Below are 17126 nucleotides of genomic sequence, written 5' to 3' on the forward strand. Positions count from 1 at the left end.
GGCTGGCCCTGCCCATAGGGTCAGAAGGATACACACATTCAAAGCAATAGAATTAAAGGGTTTAAACTTCTTATCAGAAGGTATTTTCCAAAATCAGCCAGAATATTTACAGCTATTCATCTGCCACACAACAAAACTGATTCACAATCCTACTGATGTTGCATCAGTCTTTGAAGCAAACCCCCCTCCTTCATTAGCCCAATACTGGAAGGAGCATGGGAATACTTCCTATCCAGGTGCATGTCTCTCTCCCCAATGCTTGCCATCTTCTCCTTCCCTACCCTTGCTTTGATGTATTCAATTTAGAAACAGGTTATATCTATATTAAAAGGAGTGGTTGCTTCTTTTAACATACTACGACTTGACCCAAAGTCCATGCACATTAAAAGGATGTGCAAATCTCATCTCAACCATCAATTTGCTGGGTAGCCTTAGACAAGCCACTGTATCCTCCTGCTTCATCCTCTATCACCCCATGGGAATTAAGCTACTGGCCTTTACAGGATTGTTTTAAAGGTTGCTGAGATCATGTGTGCAAAGCACTTTGCAAAGTATTTATTTTCCTCTGCAAAAAACAGCAAAGTATTTCCTGCAAGAACTCTGGATAAGCATCTCTATTTAATGGCAACAATTTTTTTTAACAGGATAGCCTGACCTTACTGCAGGCTCAGACTTGTTTGTTCTGAATGAAACCTTGCTCAGTATAAAAAGTGTGCTAAATCTATACATCCCTATCAGGGCCAGCATCAGGGGTTGGCAGCTAGTTTGCAGTAAGCCAGACCAAAGCACCTTTCTACAATTTCAGCTGAGAAGGCGCACATCCAGCTCTGTCCTCTGGTATGTAAACAGCATGTGACATGCACATGGTGATTCTGAGTACTCAATTACTGAGAGCAACTAACAGCAAATCCCTCTACAGCAGAAAGCATTATGAACCATGGGCTGCTCTGGGTAACAAAGGAAAGCAGCATTAGTGACACAGAATGACTGTGGTCACTTAGGAAAGGGAATCCAGTCTTTGCCACTGCCTTCACATTGCCTACAAAGAACAACAAAGCAACGATTGTAAAATAATCCTTGCAAATTCGTTTGCAATTTAGTGCAAATAATGGTACCTCAGAAATTATTAGTAGCAGCCTGAAGCTGGAGGAAGGGCAAGAGAGCATGCTAGGTAGAAATATTAAGCATTGACAAATGATACCACTAGAGAGCAAGGCAGTGGGAGGAATCAACTGAAATCAATCAACACTACTAATAGATGACCTCACAGTTGCTCCTTTCCACCATCTTGAAAACACAAAACACTCCAACTTGTATTATGACGCTATTGCAATTCTGAACAATAGGTGCGGTGCTTAATGTGTTAATTTTATACGCCCCATCAGGGCAAGACCAGCTGGTATAGCACAGTGGGGAGGAGAGCCTGGCTGGGAGTCCAGAGTCTGTGAGTTCAAATCCCTGCTCGTGTCTCCTGGGTGTCAAGGGCCAGCTAAAGATCACCCCCACAGTGAGTGGCTCAGGAGTTACGTGCCATGTCACCTGTGCAGCTTGAGCAGGCTGTGTAGTACCAAGGAGCCCAGCTGCCCTCCAACTGGCAGTTGCGGACGAGGAAGGGACTGGCTTGTGCAGCTATGGGAAGCTGAGCAGGCCCTAGCCAGCTGGGGAGGACTAGCCTCAGAGGGAGGCAATGGTAAACCCCCTCTGAATACTGCTTACCATGAAAACCTTCTTCATAGGGTAGCCATAAGTTGGGATCTACTTGAAGGCAGTCCATTTCTATTTTTATCAGGGCAAGGGTCAGAATCATTGGGCATCTGCACACCCCAACAGGGCCCCCACAGTCAACTACTGGAAACCTGTGGCCCCATTTCCTCTCCTCTTTGCTATTGTCTCCTGTTCACCTGGCCCTGTAAGCAAGCAAGCCGTGAAAGGAGCAAGGAGAAAGGGCATTCACCTCTGCTTGCTTTGCCCCCCTTTCTCAACAGCTGTGCAGGCTGGGGCCTAAAGAGAGAGGTCATGGAAATGAGCAGTGGTGAGAGGAGAGAGGAAGAAAGTGTCCATTCAAGGCAGTTGAGGGTATTTTGCCCAAGGACACCCAAAAATCTAGAGCTGGCACTGATTCCTATTATCTGGGTATCAGCCATCCAAGAGCGGCACATTCTAACTCCTTTCAGAACCAAACACCAGGATACGAGAACTCAGTTCATGTCCTCATGCGAGACCTTATATTGATGAAAAAGCTTCTGGGTCTGTATCGTAGATGAATTAAAGTCTGGAAAAATATATATGCAAAAAAAAAGTCAACCCACGATTTTCTCCTAAACCTTTGATATTTTCAGCAAAGCTCCTCGAATGGGGAAGGAATGTAATCCTTGTCCTCAGTAACCCACAATGGCTGCTGATCACTAGAGAAAGAAACAGGCTCTCACAGATTCTCAGTATTTTTTAGTCTCCAAAAATGCAATTCTTGACACACAGGCCTGGTGTGTTGATGCTAGGTGTTGCCTAATTTTCTAAAGCTCAAATGCAGAAATGCTCATAAATAAGGCTGCACAGGCTTCAAATACCAACAAAGGCACAAGAAATAGTTATCATAAAACTGGCATTTTACAAGGTTTTACTAAAGGCCCCATAAACCTTTGACAGATTGTTTATACCATCAAGAATAACGGTTGATGTGTTGCTCAACTAAAATGTTTTATTTAATCCTCCCCATTTACCAAAATCCTCAAGGTTTCTCATTTTAAAAATTTAAATAAAATTTTGTTTCAATATACAGTGAAAGCTCATTATAATGTCGGGGACAGGGGACAAAGGATGCACCCACATTTTAGGGGTTCCATGTTATAGTGAAAACTGCCATACTGTATACAGTATTTTACTTGGGGGATATCATTATACTCTCACTATATTTCAATCTGTGGTACAGCGAGATACGTTATAATGAGCTTCCACTCTATCCTTGTCATGTAAAGTAATATTAAGATCATGCTGTTTAATTTGTTGCTTTTATTGGTAATAGATCAACCACTGGGAAATTCTGCTAGCTGTTAATGAACTTGTACAAGCCAGCTAATAAAAAAACCCTGATGCCAGTCACATGGAAGCATGAAATATCTGAAAGTTACAGGATAGAGCATGCAATTTTTTTGTTCAACTCATTTCTGCAGATGGAAATTTTGTATGCTTTAGTGTTCTTCAAAGAGAATGACACTGAATTATGAGGTGTTCTGGGTAACCTAAAATCTTGCATATTTCTATACCTACAGAAGCTCGCCCAGATAACTTCTTACCTATTTTATGTTTTATTTTCTGGGACCAAAATGGCAACATTGCTAGAATTTTAAGGAAAATGCATGGGCTCTCCTCCTTGCTGAAGCAGAACTAGAATGGCTTCTGAAAGCGCAAGTCCTGTCTCGCTAATCTATCAGAGTTCTTTGGGAGTGTTAAACATAGAGATAGAGGTGATCTGGTTGACACTGTGTACTTAGATTTTCAAAAAGCTTTTAACAAGGTACCTCACCAAAGTCTCTTGAGTAAGCTTAGCAATCATGAAATAAAAGAAGAGGTCCTCTTGTGGACCAGGAATTGGTTAAGAAGTAGGAACACATGGACAGTTCTCCCAATGGAGGGCTGTAGAAAGTGCAGTCCCCCAAGAATCAGTATTGGGGTCTGTGCTTTTTAACTTTCATAAATTATTTAGAGTTAGGGGTGAGCAGTGAGGTGGTCAAGTTTCATGATGCTAAATTTTTTTGGGTTGTTAAAACAAAAAGAGATTGTGAAGAGCTCCCAAAGGACCTCTCTAAACTGAGTGAATGGGTGGTAAAATGGCAAATGCAATTTAATGTAAACAAGTATAAAATTATGCATATTGGAGAAAAACCCCTTAATTTCACATATACGTTTATGGGGTCTGAACTGGCAGTGACTGATCAGGAATGAGACCTTGGGGTCATAATGAATAGCTCAATGAAGATGTCAACCCAGTGAGTGGCAAAAGGCAAATTCCATGCTAGGGATCATTAGGAAAGGTACTGATATCATAATGCCATTATATATAAATTGTTAATTATGGATGTTTCTATTTTAATGGAATTTGTTTCTTGTGTATTTTAATTATGGGTGTTTATATTTTTATCTTTGTGTAACTGGTTTTATGCTTTGTAAACCACTTAGAAGCCTATTTTGGCATTATGCGATATATAAATGAATAAATAATAATATAAATCTATGGTGCAGCCACATTTGAAATACTGTGTACAGTTCTGGTCGCCTCACCTCAAAAAGGACATGGTAGAACTGGAAAAGGTTCAGAATAACTGATATGATCAAGAGAATGAAGTGAATCCCCTATGAGGAAAGGTTGCAACATTTGGGGCTTGTTAGTTTAGAGAAAAGAAGGACAGAGGTGACATGATAAAGGTGCATAAAATTATGCATGCATGGAGAAATTGGTTAGAGAAAACCTTTTCTCCCTCTCCCATAACACTAGAACTCATGGATATCCAGTGAAGCTGAATGTTGGAAGATTCACAACAGACATATGAAAGTACTTCTTCACACAGCACATAGTTAAACTATGAAATTTGCTCCCACAAGAAATAATGATGGCCATCAGGTTGGATGGATTTAAAAGAGGATTAAGCAAATTCATGGAGGAAAGGCTATCAATGGCTACTAGCCATGATGGCTATGCTCTGCCTCCATAGGCAGAGGCAGTATACTTCTAAATACTAGTTGCTGGAAACCACAGGAGGGGAGAATGCTCTTTGTACGCAGGTTCTGCTTGTGGGTTTTCCGACAGCATCTGGTTGGCCACTGTGTGAACATCATGCTGGGTTAGATGGGCTATTGGCCTGATCCAGCAGGCTCTTCTTATGTTCTTATCTCTTGGGATGAACCTAATTTATTTGGGAAGAGGGTCACTAATTGTTTGGACTTTGATTATGATATTTGGGATTCTGGCTAGAAGCAAATTGTTCCATAATGGAGACCTATTGCTTGTTTTTCTCTGTTTCATCAGCTTGAATGGTGAAGGCCAACACAATACTTCACTGTTGTTGGATGTGGGGCAAGAGCAACTCCTGTTTTGTTCTTTTGTTTATGTTCCAGAAGGGAGATAGAGTTAGGGTCCTCCAGATGGCTAGGCTTGACTACCTTTACCTGTGATGCTCTAACTGACTTCCTTCCTTCGCTGACTGATACGCTTAGGGAAGCTTATCTGCCCCTCCTCCTTCTGCCCTTCTCTTCTTTGACTATCCGACTGTCCAAGAGAGAGGAGACATCCCTTTGTCTCTGCTCTCTCCCTCCTGAGTCATGAGGGCAACTCCCAAACCTGGGCGTTGTGCCTCCAACTTAGTTAGTTAGTTAGAACTAGGTGTGCCTTTCTATCTACTATGTTTTTCTATAAATAAAATACCTTTTCTTATTTTACTTATTTTACTAAGTCTCAGTAATCTAAATGCAGAGTAAAAACCTGCTACTTAGGTAAACGCACACACTGGCACACACACATCTCAGACTGTTGACAATCTCTGCTCATTTATACAAATTTACATAACAACTGTAAAGCTGAGACTGTCAGCTGAGATTAAAACCAGAATGATCAGGCAAATCTATATTAAGGCAAATCTATATTAAGGCAATGTGTGGAAGGGAAAATAACTTGTTGAGTGGATAGTCTAACAACCCATATCAGACACAGTATGAGCCAGGGGCTTTTTGACAAGTACAGCATCTTGGTTATGTAATTTATTCACTTCAATGTCATGGACAATATTTTGGAGCACATGTATGTATGTAACCAAGTGTGGTTATCTCCCAAAGTACTATATAGTTGTGGGTATGGCATTGAAACTATTGCAGCGCAATGGTCATGATCTGGTACTACTTTCTGAGAATGGCAGGGAAGAAAAATTAGATGAACAGAGAAAGTGAAGTACCTATGCCCAGCGAGCCAAAAACCGTGAGAGATCTAGGGATAGTTCACCTAATGATTAGGATTCAGGAGGCAAAACCTGAGTTATTTTACAGCAGTGGCAGGAAACCTGTGGCACTCCAGAAGCTGTTGGACTCCAACTCCCACTAGCACCAGGCAGTACAACAAATGGTCAGGAATGTTGGCAGTTATAGTCCAGCAACATTTGGAGGCTACAGGTTTCCCCATACCTCTTTTATAGCTCTCCAATCTTTCCCACACCATATTGCATGTGTTTTCTTCCATCCTCCGTCAATCATCTAATTCCTTGTCATACATTTTCAAATTAAACAAAGCTTCTATTTTTATTATCAGAATACATTTCAAAAAATTCAGGTCCATTTATGCAATATCCTGATCCATGCAATTCTGGTCACAGAATTTGAAGGTTATCCAAGTTTTTGCACCTATTTGCATTCATCAGGGTGAAAAGAAAAGAAACTTCCGTAGAGCTGGGGCAGTTTGACACAAAAGGGATCAGCATCAGTGTACATACTGCATGCTGTGGGCTTTGGAGGACAATCAGAGGGGTTATAGAACAGCCACAAAGTGTATAAATAATCATGTATTGAAGTTAAATAAAGCCTCATTATGTTCCACCCAGCAGCTAGGAATAGTTTGCCTGCTAGAGTGGGACCCCAGGGATGATGTCGAGGATATTCTTAGTAAGAAGGCTGTCCCCCGTGTGTGGTCTGCACTGCTGCAATTCTGTGCTGTCGTGACAACTTGGCAAAGGCTTGGCACTGGACAATGTGAAAGGAGGCAGAAGCAGGGCAAGCTAGAGGGAAGCTTCATGCCATTGCTGTCTAAGGGCTAATCTGAATAGTTAGCCTGCTCCTATACGAGCTGCCATCGAGGTGCTGGGATGCATAAGAAGCTGCCAAGGAATCCAGCCTTTGCTGACTCAGAAGGAAAACTGTTTTCTACTTCTATATTCTCCCATTTGTTAACAGAGGCTGGTGCACACCCAACAATGAACTTGGCACCAAGTAAAATCTGAACTCATTGCTTGTGTTACAATGGATTTGCCAGGACTAAGGCACAAACAAGACAAGGTAGCTGCATTTTTATAGGTTCTTTTTGGCTATTTGCTTTGCTGTCTAGGGTCTGCCCTCCACTTCACTGCTCAGCCAGCCAACCCTAATGCAGCTTCCACTCCATGAACCTCTGTCTGCTTGCCCAGCATTTCTCAGTACATTGGCAGGAGGAAGAGTTTGCCCCTAACAACCCAATCACATATCCCCACTGCCCCAAACTAGTCTTCTTTCCTGGGAAACCTGACAAAGAGGTGGTAAGACATTGTTCACCTGGGAGCAGCAAGCGTCAAAGATCATTCAACTTGGATTTGTGTAATGAAGTAATTAAGTGTAAATTGTCAACAGTAAACTTTATCTGTACTGCCAAAGTGATACAATTGTGGTGTGCTACATAAATGCTTCTTAGAAACAGATAAATATTTCCACACTTTTGCAGTTCTATACTACTATAAAATGAATGAGATTCCAATTGTAGCTACACCCTCCTAATCACATGAGTAACTTCAAGGTTTACAGCTGTTTGAGCACAAACTATGTGTCTTTGATCTCTGACCCCACACAGTGATATGCAAGTCTGCCAAGATAGACAAGACATACAAGATTAACTGAAAGGTAAATTAGCTAATTTGTTATAGGCTTCCTCTCCTCTGCAAGAATTTTCTAGGAGAGCCTTTCTGCTTTTAAAACAGCTGCAGGACAGGAAGAAATTCAGCAGATTAAGCTTTTTTCAGCATACAGATACAGTGGTGGGGAAAGCTTTACCAGATGAGTTTCAGCTTCTCGGGCAGCTGCTAAAATCATAGGAGACCTGCTTGGGGGTGGGAAGCAACACTAACACCAAGTATTAATATCTGAAACTTAACTGTCACAATAAACTGCTGATCACATGACATTTTATACATGGGCCGGGCACATAAAAACTGCAATGTATTGAAAGTTTAACATATACATCTTCTAAATCAGATGTTTCTATCTTGAAAAAAGGCCTTGAATGGCTCTGGTCTCTCACCCCCCTCCCACATACACACTCTTATTAAGAACCAAAATTAAAAGTAGCAGTAATATTTTCCACAGAAATAAATTTCAAATTTCTAATGTTTGTTGGAAATGTAAACAACAAGAAGGATCATTTTATCATATGTGGTGGCTGTGTAAAAAGGCAAAATCATTTTGGGCACAGATAGGTAGGATGATGCAAAAAATTCTAAAGATAAATATTCAGTCAAAACCAGAATTTTTTTTATTGGGTTTTATGGATAAACAAATAGAAAAGAAATATGGAAGAATAATATTATATATGATTACGGCAGCAAGATTATTATATGCACAAAAGTGGAAAATGGAATCAACACCAACAATGGAAGAATGGCTATTGAAATTAATGGACTTAGTAGAAATGGATAAATTGACATGTTTACTTAGAGAAAAATCGACAGATACATTTCTTAAGGAATGGAAGCCTCTCTTAGACTTTTTGTTGAAAGATCAAAATAAAATGATGATACTGGGATTTGACGACTAATTAAGATAGCCTATGGAGAAAAGGGATTCTGTATGTATATATTAAGGGACAGGTTTGATGTATATTATATACTTATAGCTGATCTGCGACAAATCGGAAGTCAACTATTTTATTTTTATTTTTTGTTGTATTGTTATGTTTTTTTTTATTTTGTTTTGTTTGCTTTTTGAAAAATTTGAATAAAAATTATTAAAAAAAAAAAGAAATAAATTTCAAATCAGATTATTTTATAAGCCATTCTGATGTAGATGCTCTAAAGAAAGCCCAAACCAAAATACTTTCCTACTATAAAGTTTATTTGCAAGCACTCTCCTGGTAGGGAAATATTTGCTTTCAGTGATGCTGCCTTTTCCCATCCAGTATGGCTGAATTTGGCTCTGAATACAAAGAGTTTCTCATTGAGGACATAACCCAAACTCTTAAGGGTGTTGTCTGGGAGAAGACACGGTCCAGTAGTAACCCCAGTCATAAAGAGAGTAAGGGAAGAAGCCATATTCACTGTGGACTGACACCGCAACTCCCTGCATGACAAATTCTTATGTGCAAAAAATCTTCTACTCAAGTAAAAGAATACCAGCATTATATATTTGCAGCACCTACCCTGTGAAATTCCCTCCCCTTAAATATTAGGCAGGCTATCTTTTCGGCGCCTTTTGAAGACTTTCCTCTTCCAACAAGCCTTTTAAGTTGAGACCTATCCTAGTCTGTGTCTGTGTTAGAATTGCTTTTAATATGTCTTTTAATATGTTTTCAACCCTTTTCTTTTAAAAGATATTTTTAAAGTTTTTTTTAATGTTTTTAACGTTGGTTTGTTTTAATGTATTTTACGGTCTTTTTATGATGTTTTAAAGTGTTTTTAGTGTTTCTGTTTGCCGCCTTGGGCTCCTGCTGGAAGGAAGGGCGGGGTATAAATAAAATAAATAATAATAAATAAATAAATCTGTAAGGGCAACTGTTTCTGCCCTAATTCTTTGCAGTGGGGAGGAATTAACCTAGACCATTATTGGAGATTAAAATCTCCACAGAAAGAATCCTGATAGAGATGCTATCAGTAGTATCTTCCAGTTCTTCCACATTTTTCTGCCTATTTCTGTTTTAACAAGTTTAATTGTATTTCTTTTCAACTGAATAGTCCCCTACTGCATTTGTTAAATGATGCAGACGTGTGTCACAGGCAACACCATTTCAGAAGGGGCATTTCTTGTGTTTGGGAGAGAAAGGCACAAACCTCTTCTAAAGTGGCACCTACCATCTGTGGGTTTGGGTAGGTAACTATTGTTGAAATGGAAATGGACTGCCTTCAAGTCAATTCTGACTTATGGCGACCCTGTGAATAGGGTTTTCATGGAAAGCGGTATCCAGAAGGGGTTTACCATTTTCTTCCTCTGAGGCTGAGAGGTAGTGACTAGCCCAAGGTCACTCAGTGAGCTTCATGGCTATGTGGGGATTCGAACCCTGGTCTCCCAGGTCGTAGTCCAGCATCTTAGCCCTTTTAAAAAATAGTTGGGTCACATTTTTAATCAATGAAGAAGTTTGCCTTACTATTCCTGCTTCAAATAGCTTACCATCAAAACTCAGCAGTGTCCACTTAGGTTGGCCAGGTGAAAAAGAGGACAGGGCTTCTGCACCTTTAACAGTGTGTTAGGCAAATTACATCTGCAAAATCCCCTCTTCTGCACAACTAGAAGGAGCTCTCTCTCCTTTTTCACCTGACCACCACCTCTTACCTCATAGGTAAACCTATACAAGAAGTACTCCAGATTATCCTGAAGTTTTGTCATGGCCATTTGGGAAAATGTGGTTGAACTGCATTTCATGAAGAAAGATTAATCTGTTGATCTTTAATTCACATGTGCAGAAGCAAATTGGATTGTCATTCTTTTTCCCGGACAGGACTCCTGGCTATATCTTTAATAGCTACCTGATAAGCAGAAATTCAACAGATGAAGCTTCTCCTGCTACTGAAACTCTATACTGGGCAAAACTTCAGCTTCATCTACCATGCAGCTCCTAAAAGCACAGGAACTTCATCAGGACTAAAATGTTGGCAACCTGAATTCAGACATAACATCTTTTCTTTCTTCTCAAACACAGTTTTCCTATTGTAATAAATCATTCATAATAATGCAGCTCAATACTAACCTCTATACATGCCAAAATATCCTTCAGAATGGATTGTCTTAATGAGGCAATCAGACCTGTTGAAAAGATGGACAGAGAGGAAGGGGTGAGAGCAGAGCATTAAGCAGTCACAAAAATGCCATTGTTTAGAGTTTGAAACAGAGTTTCAGTCTCTTGATACACAAAAGGGTATTACATGGTGTGTTTTTGTCTGCGTTAGTCATCTTGCTGTAGATGAGAAGAGCAGGCAATTCACACACCTCGCCAGGCTTCATTAGAAAGGCAGTAAAGGGATAAAACACTTTCCAGTTTTATGCTAGTGAAAGAATATAAGCCTTTGTAAAAGCAGATACAAGTCCAGGTGCAGCAAAAAAAAGCAACTCTCACTGAGAATGCATTGCCTTTCACATGACACATCAGAATCCTCCCCAGGAGATACCTTAGCTAATTTTTTAAAAAGACCACAAGCAAAACTGCTTTTCTGAGCTACAGATTTATTTGGCATTGTGCACGTTTATGCTCTTTGCTTGTGCCACACTAAAACCTACAGATGAACAAGGCAATGTTCTTTAATTATGCGGCATGGAGTGCAATCCTATCCACGTTCACTCAGAAGTAAGCTCCCCTAAGTTCAATGGTACTTACTCTCTTAGATAAGTGTATATAAGACTGCAGCTCTAAATCTGTTAGGAAATTTTGAGTATGGAGAAGATTATCTTAGATTTTAGATGCCTCCATTATTAAAGTTATTACACTGTACAAACTATAACCAAGAAGTTAATCATAGATCACTTTATTATTATTTGTAATTACTTTTTAAAAATTTATTACTATAATAAGAGAAGCCAGGACTTGAAGTAGGATGGCCAGCTGAAAACAAGAGAGGGGGTGCCAGGACTCCTGCACCTTTAATAATTATATAGAAGAGGGCATTTCAGCTGATGTAGTTTGTAATGCACTATCAAAGGTGCAGGAGCCCGTTTCCTCTTTTACATCTGGACACTATAACTGGAAGACACTTTCTCATACTTTTCCCTTATCCCAGAAGGGTTAAGGGCCTATTGTGGTTCATCAGTGATAAGAGAAAAGCATTCCACACACGCTGAAAGATCTTAATTACCACATCATACCAGTGATTGCCTGATCCTGGAAGCAAGCTCCAAGTAAAACTCTTGTCCAACTGAAAATTAGAAAGTGGGATCAAACAGTTTTTACACTAAATAGGCAAGAGATCCAAAGTGTGGAGTAAAAATGAAGTATCCTTGGCCACTACTAGCAGATGGAACAATTGAACACCCAAAATAAAAAAGCATGTATCAAATTCTGGGGAGGGTTTAGTTTGAGTCATGGATGAAGATCTACTTTGCTTAAATCCCCAAGATCTACTGACCAGAGCTAGGAGCAGAACAGGGTGCCTCTAAGTACATTATGACCCTAGGAATGGTTTTCAGTACCAGAAATGAACTCAGCAGGCAGTCCTTTTTATTTCTATAAAGAGTCCACTCCTGGTTACCCTAACGTTTCTTAGTTTCAGCAACCTAATTTAAGGGGAGAAATTGTACCTTTTGTTCTTGCTCTTGTTGAACAATTGAGAGTTACAAACCCTTGCCAATCTCCAGAGATCTACCTGATTTATCTACTGCCCACCCTGGTTTGAGTATTCAGTAGCAATACACAAGAAATAAGGCAGCTTGCCTCCAGTTAGTGGAATGAACACAAACCAATTATGTTTGTTACAGTTTAGGGCAATACATCTAGTCCTTCCCCAACTTTTCTCCTCGTAACAATCCTGTTAGGTAGGTTAGGCTGAGAAAAAAGTAGCCACCCCAGGTTCACCCAGTTACTTCATGGCTGAGTGGAGATTTGAACTTGCATCCCCTCCCCTTGTCCATGTTGGAATATGTGATTCAACTCCAACTTGTGGTTGAGGCTGCATGGGGTTAAAAAAGGTAGCTAGAGAGGAGACCTCCTGATTGCTAGGCTAATACCTATCCTTTGATCTCCTGCTGTCTCTCCCTTCCTGCTTGACTGATATGCATAGGATGTTGACCACATCTCCTTCCTCCTTCCTTCTTCTTTCTCTTGAGAGGGAGAGCAGACACATTCTCTTTGTCTCTCCCTCTCCTCCAAGCATGAGGGCAAACACTAGGCTTAGTGTTTGCATCTCCAACTTAGCTAGTTAGCTAGATGTAGAACTCTTTCCTATCAAGTATGTATTTCCAGAATAAAGTAGTTATTTCTCATTTTAAAGCTTAAAGTCTCTAACTAATTTTCAGGGAAGGTGTAATCTTTACCAAAGATTCAAACACATAAAGGCTCAGTCTCTCCGTTCCCAATTTTGCCACTCTGCGACAGTCCATGCCTGACACACTATCTGCCATATCACACTGGTTCTCCAACTTAAAGGAGCATAAGAAGTTGATTTTCCAAGTAATTGACATTTTTACATGAATAGCAATGCGTACATATACTTTCCAGTCTAGATCTTAAACCTCAAGACTATGCTTTCTCTAAGGAGTGATGCATCAGGAGTTATCTTCCCACAGCTGATACAAGTACTGCTACAAACTATTAATTACAAGCCCAGTAGAAAATTTCACTATGAGTCATTGTGATCTGGTGTTGGTGTCCCCAGTCCATTATAGATTTATTACAGTCATTAAATTAATCTTAGGTAAGTCATTAAACTTCCACTTTTACAGATGGGGAATGACTGTGATCAACCTCACAGGGTTGTAGTGAGGACAAACACACAATAAGTATTGCAAAGCAGCTAAGGCAAAAGTGCTATGCAAAATGATAAAAAATAATAATGAATGAATTGCTATTACACAGTTTCCTCCATTTCATAACTCAGGTACTTACATGCTTGTGTACATTCTCTGGCCATTCTGCTGATTCTGTAGGCGAGTTTTTGCCAGGTCAATAGGAAATACACAGGTGACTCCAATTAGCCCAGCTATGCCTCCATTGATCAGCTTGGCAGGTAAACTGTGAGGAAAAGCAACACAGAAGCACACTGTCAAGACAACATCAAAAGGGAAAAGAAAGAAAGCAGCCATCCTGTCAGTCAAGATGCACAAGCAACAGTAATACCCCAGAAGAATCTTATAGCACCTAAAGGACAAACAGGTTTATTATGACAGAAGTTTTCATGGACTGGAGTCCATATCATCAGATAGGTTAAGTAGACTCCTCCCCATGAAAGATGATGCCAGTTAAGGAACCACAAGACTCTTAAGCTGGTTCTCCTACACCAGACCGCACTTGGACCCCATCAGCACTATACATTTCAAGCATCGTCATACCACTTTAAACAGTCATAGCTTTCCCCAAATAATCCTGAGAATGGCAATGTGTTAATGGTGCTGATAGTTGTTAGGAGACCCCTATTCCCAGAGTACTGTAGTTCCTAGAGTTCCCTGGGAAGAGGAATGAACTGTTAAATCACTGTGGGAAATGCAGTTCTGTGGGGGGAAGCAGGGGTTTCCTAATAACTCTCAGCAACTTTAACACTCTACAATTCCCAGGATTATTTGAGGGAAGCCATGACTGTCAAAAGTCGTATGATACTGCTTTAGATGTATAGTGCAGATGGGGCTACAGTTACCGCTCTGGAATTTGTCAGCAAGTCCTTCATTTGCCTGACACAGCTATACCAAGAACTCTTTTTTTCTCAGTATATGTATTTCCTATAACTTTATTTTTTACAAACTTGTAAAAAAAAACACCTCCTAAAGTCTATCCTCCAACAAATGCAACTAAAGCCCAATTCTCAGACTGATTTTCACAAGTCCAGAGAAGGTCTAATTATCAAGACCACAGTTTATAAGGCTCGCAGCCCTATCCTTCGAGGGTTTATTTAGAAACAAGTTCAATGGGTGTTGCTCTCAAGCAAGCATGCACATGAATACAATCCAAAAAGCTGCAGAATCCCATGGTTACAGGATTTTACAGAAGAATTATGGATGGAAAATCTGGGATTCATAGAATTCTAAGAAGATCCACAAATCACATAGAAGCAGTCCTGTGGAGCTGATTTGGCTGTGCCTGCTTTCTAGATGACAGTTGATTTCATAATAAAGATGGTCAATATCAAGAAACCCACCTCTGAAAGGAAGAATAATAAAAAAGAAGCCCACAAAAACCCATGTATTTTGTTGTCCAGTATTAGATATTATGGTCTGTGCAATGCCCAGTGCTGCACCTATATCAGAATGTTTACCAGATGGGGGAGGAGAGAAGGAGTGAGGAGAGAGAGTCCCACCTCAGTCAGTTGACAAAAGAACTCCGAGGGGTTTTAAAACAAAACTTGAATTGGACAGTTGGTGATGCAGAGGATGGTATGAGCAGAAGAGAAGTAATAGCCATTTTAAAAAAAAGTTCAGAGCCAATTACAGTGAGTTTATATATTTCATTGTTTACAAACAAGAAAAAATTAGGGATCTTTCCCTTCCTCTAAATCCAAACCTACAGCTAATCAACATTGGGTCACCTTGGAAATTCAGCAGATTAGGGAAAAAACATCCCAGAATAAAGTTTATGATGACAATCCCCTTCTATTCCGCAGCACAAATCTCAAGGTCGACACAGAAATTATTACAGCAAACAGGTTTAAGCCAGTAATAACCCTCTCTGACCCCGCAAGTCTGTATGCTTTGAAGTATTAGCAGGTGTGTACAGTCAGATAGCTGGACTAACATGAATCCAGACAATTATCTAAATACATAAAACATAACATAAAAAAGCTCATATACTCCCAAAAATAGAAACCCTTGTTTAAAAACTGAGAGGTGCAGACTACACAAGTTGTTTAGAAGGCACAGGTGAACCCAAAAATATTCATAGGGCACCAAAAAGTCCACAAAAATGATGCAAAGCACCTGGGAAGGCTATTCCATAACAGGGGGTACCACTACTAAAAAAAAGACCCTCTCCCTGGTTTTACCTGCTTCATTTCGCAGGGCCTTTGAAGAGTACCTTAAAGTTCAGATACATACGTATGGGACAGGGCAATTTTTCGGGTAACATAGTCCCAAACTATTTAGGCTTTATAGGTTAAAACCAGCACTTTGAATTGGGTCCCAAAATGGACAGGCATAGTAATCAGGGCTGTGGAGTCAGTACACCAAACCTTCGACTCCGACTCCTCTATTTTTCTACTGTCTGACTCCGACTCCTTCATAAATGGCAAATTCATATTAACTAGTAATAACAAATTTACTGAAGTAAAATGGTAGCACAAGGCATTTCACCACCACCATGTGAATCATCAGGCTAGATTGATAGAACATAAAATATATTTATTTGATTAAAATTTCTGAACAAGAAAAACTTTCCTAAATTCCTATGAAAGTTTTTCTTTTGAAGCTGGAGTCGGAGTCGGTAAATTTCTACCGACTCCGACTCCACCCAAAATTGCTTCCGACTCCGACTCCAACTCCACAGCCCTGATAGTAATATGGTCAAACTGCCCAGCCCTAGTTCATAATCTTGTGCCCTGTTCTGGACCAACTGCAGTTTGCAGAATTTTTTTAAAAGGTAGCCTACACACAATGCATTGCAATAGTCTAAAATGGAAGGTTTTCAGTGTTGGAATATGTGGTTCAACACCAGCTTGTGGGTTGAGGCTGCATGGGGTTAAAAAGGGTAGCTAGAGAGGAGACCTCCTGATTGCTAGGCTAATACCTATCCTTTGATCTCCTGCTGTCTCTCCCTTCCTGCTAGACTGATATGCAAGGGATGTTGACCACATCTCCTTCCTCCTTCCTTCTTCTTTCTCTTGAGAGGGAGAGCAGACATATTCTCTTTGTCTCTCCCTCTCCTCCAAGCATGAGGGCAAACACTAGGCTTAGTGTTTGCATCTCCAACTTAGCTAGTTAGCTAGATGTAGAACTCTTTCCTATCAAGTATGTACTTCCAGAATAAAGTAGTTATTTCTTATTTTAAAGCTTAAAGTCTCTGTCTGACTAATTTGCAGGGAAGGTGTAATCTTTAGCAAAGATTCAAAGACATAAAGGCTCACTCAGTCTCTCCATTCCCAATTTTGCCACTCTGCGACAATCAGAGCATGGGTAATTGTGGCCAAGCTATCTTCAGGCAGGGCTCGAAGCTCAGTGGTAGAGCATCTGCTCTGCACGCAGAAGGTCCCAGGTTTAATCCCTGGAATCTCCAGGCAGGGCAGGGAGAGAACCCTGTCTGAAATCCTGGAAAGCCACTGCCAGTCAGTGTAGACAACAACACTGAGATAGATGGACCAATGATCTGACTTCACATAAGGCAGCTTACTGTGTTCTAGGTAAGGTCACACTCTGGTGAATCAGCAGAAGCAGAGAAACAGTGGTTTGAGTAACAGTGGTCTCTTGAGCCTCAAATGACAGTGCTAGATCAATAAGCACCCCAAGACCAAAAATTACAGAGGGAGTGCAATTCCATCTAAAACAGGCTGAACATCATTCACCTTGACCGA

General features: G+C 40.3%; 1 protein-coding gene across 8 annotated transcripts in view; it reads right to left on the reverse strand.

Moving 5' to 3' along the window:
• The window catches only part of SLC25A22 (solute carrier family 25 member 22), a 133602-nt gene that overhangs the window by 39802 nt on the left and 76674 nt on the right, over positions 1–17126 (reverse strand). For all 8 annotated transcript variants that reach the window (XM_061610023.1, XM_061610030.1, XM_061610027.1 and 5 more), the window contains exons 3-4: positions 13523–13648; positions 10679–10734 (exon numbers count right to left, since the gene is read on the reverse strand). In XM_061610023.1, the coding sequence (XP_061466007.1) occupies positions 10679–10734; positions 13523–13648 (182 nt within the window). The remainder of the gene's footprint in view (positions 1–10678; positions 10735–13522; positions 13649–17126) is intronic.

The sequence above is a fragment of the Rhineura floridana genome, chromosome 2 (assembly GCF_030035675.1).
Source record: "Rhineura floridana isolate rRhiFlo1 chromosome 2, rRhiFlo1.hap2, whole genome shotgun sequence".
Classification (NCBI taxonomy): Eukaryota; Metazoa; Chordata; class Lepidosauria; order Squamata; family Rhineuridae; genus Rhineura; species Rhineura floridana.